A 15,622-nucleotide genomic window follows, 5' to 3' on the forward strand; every position below is an offset into this window, starting at 1 on the left:
AGCATGCCCCAGACCCAATGTGCAGCAGGACCCAGGGCTCCTCAGCAGCTCAGAACTCTCCTTTCTCCCCCAGCTCGTCCGCTACAGCTCGGAAGGTGTCCTGCAGCTGGGGCCCCTGGGCTCCACCGCCTTCCTGCCCGACTCCAAATGCCTGGTGGATGATGGCAAGGGCAGGACACCCACCCTCAAAAAGTGTGAAGATGTCCTGAGGCCAGCACAGAGGTTCTGGGATTTCACACAGGTAAGGAAGAGATGAGGAAGCCTTGAATTAGAGACGGATGATGCCAAGGAGGTCTTTGGAGGGCTATACCAGGAATTCCCCCCAGTACTTTTTAGAAATAGTCAGATATGTTTTCCATAGATCATGTGCTACCCAGGAATATTCTTTCATTATTAATATAAATTTGGGGGTATGATTTCTAGGAATTTTTGCTTATCCTGTTTTGGAGTATTCTCAATTTCCGTCCTGATTGTCAAGAATGTGCTTGTAATTGTTTTTTGCATTCAGAACTTTTCTAGAATTTTTCTAGCGCCTCTATAGGCATTTTTAAAGATCTAGAATCTTCATTTTTAAGACTTTCAAAAGCATTATTACAGTCTCTGGGATTTCCTGTTTCTTGGGCTCTGTAGGGATTCACTAGTGCTTTTTAGAGATTTTCTAGTGATTTGGGGGGATTTTCCCAGCAATTCCTAAATGTACAATTATCAAGGAATTGTTGTGGTGCTTTTTATGTATTAACTAGCTTTTCCTAGGAATTTCTAGAACTTTCTGGGCAATATATCACTTGATATATATATATAGAAATACATTTTATAATGTTTTTTAAGGATTTACAGATCTAGCACTGTTTTTTCTAGTCTGTTCATCTTGTGTGTTCCTTCCTCAATCCTTTTTTTCCCACCTTTTTTTTTTTTCTAGAATGGTCCAATCATCAGCAGAGACACAGGCCGTTGTCTAGAAGTGGAAATGTCAAAGGATGCAAATTTTGGGCTCAGATTGGTCGTACAAAGGTGCTCGGGGCAGAAATGGATGATTAGAAACTGGATCAAGCATGGGAGGCACTGACTGTGGGGCTGAGCTGCCTCTCCTGCTGCTGTCCATTGCTCAGTGTGCCATATCTCCCGAGGCATTTGTCTTAAAGCAAATTAGTTTGAACAGGTCTTGGCTCTCAAGAGTCCTCCATCGTTGGGCATTCCAAGGAAAGAAAGTAGAAAAAGGAAAGCAGACACACACATGCCCTGTTTGACTTTTCCTTGCTTCAGCAGACGATGTGGGAAACTTAACGAGAGTTTTCTGTTGATTTGGAAATCTTGTGAAGACCAGAACACAACAGAAAGTGGATTCCTTAAGCTCTCCTAGAGGAATTGACAGATCTTTCTATGCTGAGTTCAAAGGAGACATCCCACTACTGCCTCATAAAGAGAGTTCTCTGATGGGTAGCTTTTTAGCTTTAAGTTTTGGACTGGTGCACAACTCCTACGGTGAATAATTATGTGCCTTTTTTATTGTACTTCGTATAAAAGAGGACTGGAAAAATCCTACCTTTTCAGCATGTCTGGTTCGTTGTTACTAAACAAGAAGATCTGTAAATAACATTGGAAATATATTATAATATATGATACATTTCAAGGTTGATTGTTTAGGAGTCTCTGTTTCTAGAAAGAGACTGTTCTGCAAATGTTTACAGGTGGTTCTCAACCTTTGAGCTGCTGGACAGCAGCATTTTAGAGACCTCTTCTAGTTAGACACAGATAAATGTTGAATAGGTAAAATAGCCACATGCTCCGTTATATTGCCACATTTTACATTTGTTGGCTGTAGAGACATCACAGTTTAGCACTTGGATATTTGGCTGTTCTGAGGCAGTAAATGTCCTGGTGGATGGATGGATTTCAGGAGGCCTCAGCTGGCCCCAAAGCCCTGAGTGTGTGTCCTGTCCTGCAGGTCACTGTTGTGTTGTTCCGGAGACTGCCTGGAACAAGAATACTCCAAATCCTCCTTATTCTGGAAATAAGTTGACTGGCTTAGGTGCCATCTGTGGAGCTTAAAAACTTGGATCTTCCATTTTGTTTCCCATCCTGTGAAAATGTCAAATGTGAGCAAATATGCTGTGTGAGCACTGTCTAGACAAATTTCCTGAATAAACCAACAAAGTCTTTTCAGCATTTGAAAAACAAACACAAGCCTAGTGATAAGAAGGCAAATTAGAGCAAGAGGTAGGGAGCATATATAAATACTGTTACTCTGAAATATAAATATTTTACTCTAGCTGACCCATTGGCAGCATCTTTGTAAACCTGAATTTAATAATGTATCCAGTGGTTCATGCAGGGTCAGTGCATATGGACAGAGCAGTGACAAGGTTTTTTCCAAAAAGCTGTCAATATTAATGAGCACTGTCATCAGCAGGTTTTGGATGTGGGTCCGTGGCACGCAGCTTTTCTGTACAGATGATTTCAGTCATACTGAAGGAGAGACAGAGATGGTATCTGTTAATTTCACAGTTTAATATTTTATAGTTTAAAAAAAAAAATTGTTTTGTTTTACTGAGCCAGAGAAATAGATAATTGCAGTCACTGTGGTACTGTGAATCTTGGTGATCTGTTCCTTGAATAACTTTTGCCATTCCTATTTCAAGGCATGCTGAACAAAATTTAATGGAAACAAAGTTAATTTTCCAAGGGCATGATATGTAATAAAATTTTTACTTTTAACATGCAAAATCCATCAGGTCTTGTCAAGTCTTGGTTAGTATCTAGAAAGCATATCACTATGTTTTGCCCCAATTTTATTCTTGAAATAGAGTGTGCAAGATGCAATACCAAGCCAATTCTCCTGGAGTTTACTTGTGGCTAATTGCTGATCTTTATTCATGTCTCATGGACCAGGTTACACGTGAGCATATACAAAAGAGTAATTCTGGGTGAGATTCTAGGTACAAAAATACTTAAAATTCTGTGTTTGTGGTAAGTTGAACACAACCTTTTGGAAAGTGTAATAAGACCTGCAGGGAGAGTAGCATCTTTAATAAATCAAGCAATACTGTATAAAATCACGGACAATCTCAGTATTCAAGCCTTCCTGCAGGTCCAAAACAGGTAGGAAACTTCAGGCTAAATAGAGACTGGGAACAGCTGCCCTGCATTTAACCTCCTTATGTTAAGCTATCAGACAATTTAAAATTATATTTACCATCTATGCAGCAGATGTTGAAGGCTTTGTACAGGAGTGAGTTTGTAAGTGAGTTTTCATCTTCTCTCCAAATACAATTTCCACCTTTTAAAGTGTATGAAAGCTTTATTCTCCTTTTGTTTGCTCTGATGGAGTTTTACTCCTTGAGGGAGGTGAGAAAGCAAAAGAAGGAAAAGGTGGTTTCACCAGGTGAGATTTTGGGGGAGTAACAGGACATTCACACCCATTTTTAGTCTTTCCAGTGAGTAAGTGCTAACTGTTTTATATGAACATGGCAGGAAGTGGAAATTAATTATATATCAGTGTGACCTATTAGAGTATGAAGTTGCAGTACTGAACAGAAGCAAATATGTCATGTGTTTTCTTTTTCCCTTTTATTTTTCCTTGTCTTGAATTAGCAATCTACATTTGATCCTTGGTTAGCCCCTTAGTGGGGCAGCAAGACTTTCAAACCCTGGGTAAATGAAAAAGGAAAACTGAATATTTAGAGGAATTTAAAGTTTAAATCTATGCTCCTGAAACAAATCTGGCATAGGCAGTTTAGGAGCTTTGAAGCTGAGAGGACCAGATAGATCTGTGTTTACTGGCAGAGATGTCAAACCTTCATCTGACACCACCATGATCAAAGAGAATTGGGTTTCTTGGAATTTTGCCCCTCCGGGCATTTGACTGTGGCCACACTGTCTGAGAGTGGTCAGTCCTGGCAGGTTTGAGTGCCAAGGCCACCAGCTGCAGGAGGCTTGCAAGAACCAGACTTAGGGTACAAGAAGGAAAACAGGTTTTTGTGGTAGATAAATGGCTTTGAGATTTACATAGTAACATAAAAGAAATCAAATAACTCTTAAAAGGTGGAGTTGGTATTTTATGTGATTGTCATTTTTTTAAGACTTGCTGGAACAATTTCTTATATTTGCAAAACACATCTGTTGGATTAATTTTACTTTATTCTTTATCTGTATGAACCACTGCTTTGGCTGTGGTACTAACATGGTGACTCTGCATGTGAGAGAGTCTTAAATATTCTCTCGTCAAAGGAATAATAATAAAAAAAGCCTTGAGTATTATCTGTTTTAACCAAAGTCTATGGTTCTTTTGTCAGTATTTCACCCCTTAGTATAATCTGAAATCCTGCTTAACGGTGTTCAAATTTTCAGTCGTGTTTCCCACAGTGCAGCATTCTAGATCTCATGAAAAGTATTCAATGTAGTGTAAATACCTTGTGGAGAAAATTCAGATCAAAGGCTTTCTATGCTATTTTGTTTGATTTAGGGGATTATGGAGCTAAATACTAGGTCATAGGACAAAAGAATAGAAGGTAAGAAAGACCAGCACACCAGTAAGAAAGTCTAGGACACTGTTGTGAAAGCCAAACCAGGAAAAATATTATTTTCTGAGCATATTAGAGTCCCTAAAAATGAGTTTGAGTCCTAAGGTAATAAAAGCCCTTTCTTTTTTGAGAGCTATAGACTATTTTCCAAGCTGAATTTAATTTTGGTTTGGTTGAATCTATTTGTTCCTCAGCCAGAGCTATCCTCTAGCCTTACTGGCTTGCTGGTTCCTGAGGCATGCTAAGCTCCAGTGGGAAGGAAACAAGAGAAATTTGATGCTTTGGAAGGACCCACTGGATTCCCCTGCAATCATGTAAGTTCTCTATTGTGCTCACCCATCAGAACTCTTCAGGCCTGTTCCACATGCAAAAAACCAAACTCAGGTTGCACAGAAGTTTTTTGAGACCAAAATATGGAAACAAACAACAGCTCTTCATACATATTTTCAAAGTGTTGAAATGTTTCTCTCAGTTGAATTAATAAATTCGGGCTTAATGTATCTGAAGATGAAGCCTTCATGGTCCTTCATTTACAGTCCTTTTCATTGGCCTGTCCCTTTTAAAAAACTGATCTAGTAGATGAAAATCTCACTTGCCATGTGACAAGGGGTGTAATCTATCTGACACAGGATAGCTGCAGTTTTAAGTACTTAAGTCATAGCTAGTCAGATTTAATGAAATAGCACCAGTCCTAATCTGTTCTTTAGATCAATTACACAGTGTGTAATTCCTTCAGTATCCAGTATTCATTTGAAATGGTTCATTACCAGCCACACAAAAGTGCATTATGGCCAGTTTCAGGATCCAGGGAGTTGGGCTATAAGAAATACAACAGAAGTTGTAGTTCAGAGGGAGTTTAGCATATTATTATTCAGACAGGGCACAAATGCCTTTGTTTTTCATGAGAGGCTTTGGGAGGAAGAACAACTACCAGAATTCACTTGATTGAAGGCGTTTCTAACAATGATGTTCTATTTTTTCCTGCTGCTATTTTGACTGCCTGCTTCTTAGTGCTGATCAAAGTCAATGGTAGAGGTCATAGCACAGATAAAAGATGGTGTTGCAAATTAGAATATCTAGCTAACAGGCTGGATAGAAACCAAGGAATGATCAGATCTCTAGATCTAGATGCCACCACAGGAAACTTAATACCCAAAAATTCTCTTTGGAAAGAATCCCAAACTACAGTGACCTCTTTAGTGCATTATAATGGATTTCAGAATGGCTCCATAAAATTCAGTGACTTACTTTGCAAAGGCATTAATGACATGTAAACTAAAAGGTATTGAGTTCAGGGGTTGTCCTAAATAAAAACCATGGGGTTTGGCCAGGAATGCTTACAAATACCCAGTGAAACAATATATGGCAACCTGCTTTTGAAAAACAATTTCTGAATCAAGAGTGAAGAGTGTCTTCAAAGACATGTCAAAGCATTGATTACTTTTCATAGTATTAGTGTTTCCTATTGGCCATCAACAAGTGTTGTGCAGTTTTCTAACTCTTTGTAATGTTTAATTTTAAAAAATTGCAGCAACTAGAATGCAAGTTGTGACTGCAAATATTTTTTCATTATGTGGCACATCATCAAACCAATTTGTATTCACACTGAAAAAGTTAATAAATTACTATGCATTTTACTGCTGACACGAGCTGCATGTTTTATCATTGTACATTTGGACACGCATATTAAAATTCCAAGATTCACACAAAGGAAAACTAGAATAGCAAAGCATATGGGCATTTTAAAATTTAAATTGCACATATTGTGCTCTGAAAGGCAGTCACCACGCACTCGTAAGAGACTTGGCCCTGGGGGTGCACAACCAAAACTGGATTGATAACAGTGCAGATTAATGTCATCTACATATCCAGCACCTCATTACTGCAAACAGTCAATAATTGTTGTTTAGAGATATGAAATAGGATGCAGGGAAAATGTAGAATGATCCTTTCACCATGTATGGCCCCCTAATTTCTCAGGGTAAGGCCTTCCCAAGCTAGAAGCTCTACACACCATCCCAACCATTAGATTTAATGACACTGGGGCTGTATGTATCCAATCCACTCAGAGCTCTGGGTATCACAACATCCTGCTGTAATAAATAGCACAGTTGCTGTGAGTCACTACCACAGCCTCTCATTCCATAGGATGCCCTGTAGTTCTCTTATGGTGAAAAGCTGTGAATAACTGCTGCCAACTCTTTTTTAACACCCTTTTTCATTTGACCTCTGTCATCCTGTTTTAAAATATATTGCTGAACTGACTGTCATGCTTTTTTTTTTGTGTCACCAGCAAACAACTTTGTAACTGCGCAAGCAGATGGTCTGTGTCATCTCTTGTGCTGGGTGATAGCAGGGTGAGAACCCATTGGGTTCCTGAACTGTTCAGTGGGATAAAACATACATTGCTGGCTTTAACATTGATTTTGGATCTCAGCCAGGCTGTTTCTCCAGCGTGTATGACAAAGTTTGCAATTTGTGATCAAGGAGAACAGAACATCTGAGAAAGGATCCAAGCCCTTGTTTCATTCTTCCGTGCCCTTGCTGCTCCTGCTGTCAGGAGGCTGTGGAGCACCCCGGATTACAGCTGAGTGACCAGGATGGGACATGTGCCCATGTTCCTGACTCTCTTACACCCCTCTGCTCAGCTGAATCAGCTGGGTGACACCTGAAAGCCCAAGCTTTTTCCTTCCCAATTTCTGCAAAGACAGTGACTGCCTTAGTGGAGGAGCAGCTGTTGATTCCTTGGTTTTCCCAGAGAAGGTGGGGTTGGCTGTGGTCTTCAGGTGGGTGACAATACCACCAACCTCAGAAGGAATGGCCTGATACAGCCTTGGCAAATTTAGCTCCATCCCCAGGATCAGTCTTTGTGTTCTTTCCCATTTCTTTGTAACTCCATGCTGAGGACTCTGTGTAGAAACACTGCTCTGTTTTGAGCCAAGGTATTCTGTAGACCCAACTTCCTATTGTAATCAAGCCAGCATTTCTTGGAAGGAGAAACATCACCTTTGAAGGTACCATATGCTTGCTAGAATGAATGTTTCATGAATAATACCCAGCAAAATTAGGTTTTTATAAATATTTTGTCAGCAGTTCTGCATCTGACAACCTTTTTTCTGCAGAAGTTATCCTAAGCATGAGTTTTTTTCACTGTGAAGAATGTATTCTGTGGATGTAGCCACCCTTTTGTTAAATCTTCATGAATTGACTGTGAATCATTAATATGTGCCTGTAACTGAGCCCTGACTGGCAGTGATAATGATTTTTCAGCCTATAATGGCTTGGTCATGATTTTGTTTTGTTTTGCCTGTCTATTGTTGCTGTAACGTAGTTGAACACCTTTATTAGTTAGCCTTGCCTTTGCATCCTGACTCATTATCTGGAATTTAAAGGAAATAAGGACTGGGTGTTTTCCTATCTGTAATGTTGAGGTAAAAGCAAACAAACAAACAAAACCCCCTTCCTTTGTTCTAGAATTTACTAAACATTTCTAACTTGTGAATTAATCCAAGAGTTTATTTCAGTGTTTAAAACTAACTGTAATCCTAAGAACCAGCAAACAAAACCCATGCAAATTTAGTGCAAAGTTTTCCTGGACTTTGTTCTTCTTACCATTAGCCCACTTTTACTGCTTCACCAAATCCTACCATTTTCCTTTTAGGATTCATCTTTTTCTATCATTCTTTCAGGTGTGTTACTGATGTAGAGGAGATGTACTGGGGAAAAAAGAGCATTCTAACTAACAAAATTCTGTCATTTACAGAACTTAGGGGTAAAGCTGTGATCAACAAAGTGATGTGACATTCATTGGACCATGTGTGCAACATTATTTATTTTTTAAAAGCCAAGCAGAGCTTCCTAACAGCCTCTGTCCTGCTGAGAGTGGAGGCTGTAAGATGACTCTTTGGGTGGGCCCAGCTGGCAGAAAAAAATTCTTGAGGAACTCAGAGTTCCAGTAATGGGTGAGAAGGGAAGGGCAAAGCATATCAGGATTTCCTTGAACTGCAAAAGTGAGAGTTAAAGAAAGACTGAGCTGCACTGTCCAACCTGGAAAGCAGGAACTGACATACAGCAATTCACCTGGTGATAAGGCCCTGTCATCTTTACATGAATAACAGAGCTTTAATAAAGGGATTTTAATCAGAATTCAGGAAAGATTTTTCTGCTTTTGGAGTTTATTACAGTGAAATCTGCCTAATCTGTTGACAGAGCTCCAAAACACACAGGTCAGTGCTGTGGTGTGTTAGCAGTGAAACATTTGCCAAAACCTATTGAAATTCTCTGTGTACTTCAAGCATTGGCATTCTGAGGAGAAGCTGGTGCCACCTATCATCAAAAAGGAGGAAATCAAACACCAAAGTGATGTGTTTAAACTGGAGAAACTGCTATTTTCATTGCAAAGCTGATTGATTTATGTTAAGAATGCAATTAGCAAGATGTTGGGGCTACTTAGGATGATTCTGGGTGAGGTGCTGACCTGGCCACTCTCACCCTGCAGAGGAGATCAAGGCTAAGCAGATCTTGGATGTTCTGGTCTTGCTGACCAAAGGGAGAGTTATAAGATTACAATCTGCATTAAGGGTGCAAATGCAAGTCCAGCAAGATCAGTTGAGGTCCAACTCACCCCAACTGAGTAGTTAAATATTTTTGTGAATCTGAACCTAAATAACTTTTGCTCCAGTTTTCCTCTTTTTAGATAGTACAAGTAATTTTGAGTCATTCTTGAGAGCAGAGTGTGGGTTTATTAAAGTGGCACAGGTATTTTGAAAATGTTTTTCCTTTTTCTTTGGAAAGGTACATTTGGAATCATAACCCTGTTGGAGTTTTTGTTTAAAATACTCAGAATATATCCTAGCATGTCCAAGCCATGTTTTTTCCTCACAGTCTCAAGCTATCATAATACTGAGGCCCAGGATACTGCATTGTGCCTTCTTTTGGTGAAAAGAAGGGAATTTCAAAGCTTCAGTGGGCTCCTGAGGAGCAGTGAGGGATTTGTGTTGTGTTCAGCTTTACTGGGAAAAAAAAGTCATGACATTTTCATCTCTTAGGGGCCTGCTTCATGTTTTGATCCTGGAGCCAAATCATCTTTCTTAAGTCTGAATCAGAGACCCTTTTTGCCAGCCACCAGGCCAGGGTGACACAAGGCTTTTCTCCCTCTTTATAACTCTGTGTAACTATGAAGCCTATTCAAGACCTTACAATTCTAGTGGTTTTTGAAGCACGTTTTTAAGTTCTTTGCCTGGGCACAAGTCAAAGTAGACCTTTAGGTTGTCTTTCTTTCTTTTCCTTTGAAATGCACTGATAAATGCAAGGGTGATAAATTTAGTCTGAGGCAAATGCACACAGCATCATGTCTCACAGATCTGTTCTTTGATACATCCTCTAAAAATTGAGATTAAGTAGAAAAATGCTGGCTGCTTAGAAAAATGAGGCTCCTAATCAGTTAATTTGTGCCAGGCCTGAGGACTTCATAAAAACCTGTGGGTTTAATGTGCCATACATACAAATCATCTATATATTAATACTCTAAACACTCTAAAATAAATAACACTCTAAAAACTACTTCTCCTCCTCTTGTTAATGTGCTGATAGATTTTGATTCAAGATAAGGTTCTGACTTGGTGTGTAAATATCAGTGTGACATATATCACAGAGCTCTTATGGCACACAGAGGCCAAACAGTAGAAGAGCATCAACAGCATCATAAAGGACATGACAAGTAAAAGTTATTTTAAATGTGTTTTTACAGTCTACACCTCCACCATCCCTCCCTCCCTCCATTCCCCAAGGTGAATGTCTTGCTGCCAGAACTAAGTTCTGTTCTAGTGATGTTTTGTTGTACCTTATCACATAAAACAAATATTTTTCCAAAAGCTTTCTTGCATGAAGGCAATGAAGTAAATCTAATCTCTGATGTTTAAATCAGGCTTACAGAAGGGCAAAGAGGGCTCACTTTGGCTTGGATGACATTTATGGCCAGCAAGCAGCTCATGGACAGGAAAAGGCAGCATGCTGTTCTCTGTAGGGTGTACAATGTGAAACAATTTTATCAGAAATGCTAGATAAAAATCTTAATAAGCTGGAGTTAAACAACTGGGCATAACAACTGGGTGGTTTTATCTTGGAGGCAAAAAAAAACCCAGAAACCAAACCCCACTACATTTAAAATTTGCCATATGCACAGTAACTTGCAGTTAGTAATTAAATTCTCACAACATCCTTCCACAGTGCCAGGCAGAGCATATTGGCTTAGGTTGGCCTGGTTGTCGAGCGTGAACTGAAATGATTTCTAACAGCAATCAAATACATTTTGAAATATGCTCATAAAAATGCTAGCTCAGAGGCTCAAAGCAATAATGATTCATGTATTAGCAAATGAACCTGTCCTCTGCAAGCTAGCCCCTGAAATGTAATAAGGGGTCAGTCCAAGGAAAAGGAAAAAAGTGTGTTTAGGAAGATGTTGAGAGGTAATATTTTGGAATGGGAGTTTGGGGTGACATCTCTTCAATATCTATGGATTGAGGTATTGGACTGGCCTCCAGAAGCCAGTCTTTGTCAAGGATGCCTTTATCGAATCTATATCCACAGAGGGATTTAGGCAATGTGCTTGCCAGAATCCCTCTGTCCCTTGGGAAGATCTTTGGTTCCCATATGAGCAAGACTGGGACTCAGAGAAGGTGAGAAGAGCTGTCCTGCATCTCCTGTGCTGTGAAGATGATCAGGAAAGGCCTGTGTGTGAAACCTGGGAGATCTCTGATAAATAACAACTACCTTCCACTACCTCTTCTGGGCGTGTCCAATTTTTCAAATTCACAATCCAAGGGATTGTGAATTTGAAAAAAAGGGATTGTGAATTTGAAAAAAAATTAGTAATAATCTCCCCTGGAGCCTAATGGCATGACCAGTAGCTGCATACTGCCTAATCTTCCTTGTTTTGAGCATGAAACAGGGGTCAGAGTCTCTCTCTCCTTGAATGTTCATCACCTGGCACTCAGAAGGGCTCACAGGGCTGGAATTCTGACTTAGTGAGCCACAGAAAATTGGGGGCCCAGGCAGCCCCTGGGCTGGGCTCCACCATCATTTATTCCTGCACTCTCAGGCACAGCACCATCAGTAAGAAAATGGGAACAGGAGAGGAGCTGCAGCATGGAGAAATAATCAGTAAGGACTCAGGTATTTTATGAGAGCAGAACAGCCTTAAATAAATATCTGCACAGAACCCCACTCATGTACCTGAGATGCTGGTTCATTTTATCCCACTGGTTTTAATTTGCTGCCTGAGGCCGCTCAGCTAAGTGCCATTTAGTGGCTCAGGGATGGAGGGGACAGCAGAGCAGCCAGTGACTCCAGAGAGCCGTGACCTTTCCCAGCGCCACTGAGAAAAGCTCCGATCTCACGAGGAGTGAACAAACCCGGGCGCCGCGGGCAGAAACCGGCACTGCCACCATCTGTAAAAATGTCACCTCATTAACCCCAGGCACAGCTGCCATCCCTCTGCCCCAGGGTGGGGGCACAGGTGGGCACACAGAGCTGTACCCCAAGGTTTGGGGACATGGCTGGAACCCCACAGCAGAGACCCTCAGGGACCAGGCCTCAAGCAAACGGCTGCCAAGGCCTTCTCTGCGTATGGAGGGGCCGTGTTGTGCCTGGGAGCAGCCTTTAGCTGGTACACAAACACTGTCCTTGTGTGTCCCTGTGTGTCCCTATGTCCCAAGGTTTGGGGGCATGGCTGGAACCCCACAGCACAAGCCCTCAGGGACCAGGCCTCAAGCAAATGGCTGCTGAGGCCTTCTCCGCCTATGGAGGGGCTGTGTCGTGCCTTAGCTGGGACACAGCCGCTGTCCCTTTGTCCCTGTGTGTCCCTGTGTCCCTGTGAGGGGGAGCTCAGTGTAGTGCTGCTGTCCTCCCTGACAGCTGTTGCCTGTGGACATGGAGGCCTGGAACAGATCCCATAGGGACAATTTTGGAGGAGAGCCAGGAGAGCAGGAACTCCCAGCCACATCAGAGGGATGGGATAAATGTCTTTTCCTGAGGGGCTGGAGGAACAATCCCACGTACACCCCCAAAAGGGTCAGCATTAATGAGTGTCAGCTATGGCAAACACCCTGTGGTGTCCATGAGGAGGCTCAGGGATGCTCTGAGCTGCTTGCTGGGAAAACTGGAAGATCCTTGTTGCAACAGTGAATCCCTGGCTGGGTAATAATTAGCATTGACTCCATGATTTATGGAGGGCTGATCAACCTATTTATTATTCTTCTATTCTTATTAAGAAACCCATTGCTTTTATAGACAGTTATGGTACACCTAGACCTAATTGGTCCTCCAACCCAAACAGCATCACCACTGGCTAATTCAGAAACCACCCTTTGATAAACAAATCTCCATAACACGTTCCACATGTTCACAACAGCAGGTGCAGCAAGTGAAGATAAGAATAGTTTCTCATTCTTTTCTCTGATCTTCTCACAGCTTTCCCCAAGTCAATGCCTGGAAAGTTGTGTGCTGCTCTCTGTAGCCAGAAATCTGCTGCCACACATCCTGCCCGTTCTGTCCATTCCTGGAGGCAGAGCTGGCACCACAGAGCTTGACAATGGACTCTGCTCAGTCCAGGACACTTGGGAAGCTTGGCATTGCAGTGCAGGAAGCACAAAATGTGGACACAGACTGGGTTCATTGTAACAGCTACTGTGTATTCTGTGTGGGGTGTGGGCCAGAGCAGTCTAAATACACTACATGCATTAAATATATTTTTCTGGAACTCAGATAAATTTCTTTCCTTTCTGAAGCCTGTGCAAGTCTCTGTTGCCAAAGCTATTTTAAGGACTCAGGTGTAATATCCCTTTGGCTCCCCTGCAGTCAGATATGTGTTCTTACAGGTTCTTTGGATGCTGTGCAACCTTTAGGCACATAAATCTTTATAAAATAAAATAAAATTGCTCCTAAAATTCTTCTCTCTCCCCATGAGGCAAGAATTCTTCCCCATTCTTCCTTCCCCAAACATTCATGAAGGTTTCAAACTTTGAGACAGCAACCTGATACTGACAGAGCCTGGAATTTTCTCCTAGGAGGTGCTGCTGGGAGATCTGAGGCAGAGATTTAATCAGGACTAGGGGCAGCTATCAGAGCAGGCTGTCATGCCTAGCAAACCTCAAATTATGTGCTAATTATCCACCTACACTGCCAGGGAATAAATAAACAATGACTTCAGCTTACTGTGCTAAAGATATTTCCAGTTGTAACAAGATTGCAGGCTGAGTTTTTCCATGATGTGTTGGAGGTGCAGTAAGGAACAAAAAGGTTTGCTCAGGAGTGCCTGGGTGGGTTTTGAGTCCTGTGGGCTCTAGAGCAGCAGAATCAAAGCTCAGGGTGGTCACTTTGGAGGGGTGACTGCTGGTCATTGCCTGCCTCCTGAAAGGGCTGTGTAATGATGTGTGCATGGGTATCTGCTTTTTTCCACTCCACTTTCTTGCTCTGTAGTGTTGCTTTTAATCACAGGAAAGGATTTTAATCAGAGAAACAGGCTTTGTCCTCACCTTGACCTTGCAAACAAAAGAAAATGCTGAAAAGAGGATCCTTTTTGAGTCAAGGTATAAGATGTATTGTTCAAACCTGAAAATTTCTAAAGCTGTGATCAAACTAGATAAAGTTCATGCATGTGAGTGAAAAATAATGCCAGTCTTTCTTTTAAGCATTGGAAATGAAAGTTTGCCTGCTTTATTATTTAAAAACTAGAAAAAATAACAGTTTTTTCATTCTAGGAGTTCAGCATTTGCTCAAGTACAAAGGCTGCTGGCAATATGGGAAGGTATGAGAAGAACTGTGAAATTAATTAAATTGACACTTAAAGAAAATACCTTGTTGCAATCCTCAAAACAGCAGTATAAAGCAAACTTATGACATTTTGCCAAATGTTATTTTTCATGACTTAAGAAAAGCTGGAGATTTTGCTAAACTCTGAACCCCTGGGGTCTGGTTTGATACACATTCTGAGGGTGAGAGCAACTGTTTGTTGAACTGCCAGCAGCCTGCATTTATCTCTCCTTTCCTGTAGCTGTCAAATAATGAACTGCTCCTGGATGGCATTTTTCTTAATGATTTATCATTAAGACTTAAGTTCAAATTATGTGATAACTTCTTTGTTTGATTTTTTTTTAGTACAGTGCATGCTATGAAACCCATACAAATCAATTCCTTTTTCTTTAAGGATCCCAGTTGTTAAATATGAAGGACAATTATTTCTTATTGTTCCTGTTTAGGTGTTTTCATCTCCTTTCCTAGATCTTCCTTCCCCCTGTTTTATATTTGGAATAATTACCTGAAGCTGGTGAATTTTGTTAGCATCAGGAATAACTCCACCTGGATTTGAGGAGGAAGGGAAGCAGAGAAAGCATGAGAAATAGGAGGTAAGGAGAACAATGTAGGTAAGAAAGACTGACTATTCCCAGCTTGCAAGTCGAGGTTTAGATGGGGGGTTTTTTGTTTGTTCAGGTTTGGTTTTCTCTTTTTTAACCCAGCCATTGAGCATTGATATCTTTTTCTACATGGGCCTTTTTACTGGTGGAATTCAGAAGCCTGTACATGGCTCTGCTTCAGGGTAATTGATATCTGCTGGGCAAAACAGAAACCAGTGCAAGAGTTCAGACTGCAAATCAGGGCAGGAGGAACAGATGAGTCTTAACAATGGCCTTGACTGCAGGGGTGAGTTTTTTCCATGCTTCACATATTTGGAGACCTGGATTCGTTCTATAAAGTGATGAGAAAAATGGCCCACGTGGCAAACCATTATTGATTGCCTCCTCTGCCCTTCAGTGATAAATATTGCATGACTATCTGCTCATCCTTTGCATTAAAGGAACAATCCAATATCCATTTGTGTTTTCCACACTATGCTAGCATGACAAGCTCTTTCCTACTCTTCATATAAAGGAAAACCCAAAGAGGTTTCTTCTGAATGCTGGATGACAAATAGGAGAGTAATGCCTTCCACAGGAAATCTCATGTTGCTGTTATATACACTGTTGGGACATTTTTTTCAAAATTGATAGTGGAGAATATTTCAGAGCCATTTGTATGGGGGATAACTTTATACCTTGAATGTGTAC

At 41.0% G+C, this 15,622-nt stretch overlaps 1 protein-coding gene across 1 annotated transcript in view; it reads left to right on the plus strand.

Annotated features, from left to right (window-relative positions):
- Positions 1 to 4,272, plus strand: part of GALNT9 (polypeptide N-acetylgalactosaminyltransferase 9) — a 129,626-nt gene extending 125,354 nt beyond the window's left edge. The window contains exons 10-11 of the mRNA XM_063172929.1: positions 74 to 241; positions 920 to 4,272. Coding sequence (XP_063028999.1) covers positions 74 to 241; positions 920 to 1,066 — 315 coding nt within the window. The 3' untranslated portion in view covers positions 1,067 to 4,272. The remainder of the gene's footprint in view (positions 1 to 73; positions 242 to 919) is intronic.
- Positions 4,273 to 15,622: the final 11,350 nt, after the last annotated feature.

This window comes from Melospiza melodia, chromosome 20 (genome assembly GCF_035770615.1).
Source record: "Melospiza melodia melodia isolate bMelMel2 chromosome 20, bMelMel2.pri, whole genome shotgun sequence".
NCBI classification, from domain to species: Eukaryota; Metazoa; Chordata; class Aves; order Passeriformes; family Passerellidae; genus Melospiza; species Melospiza melodia.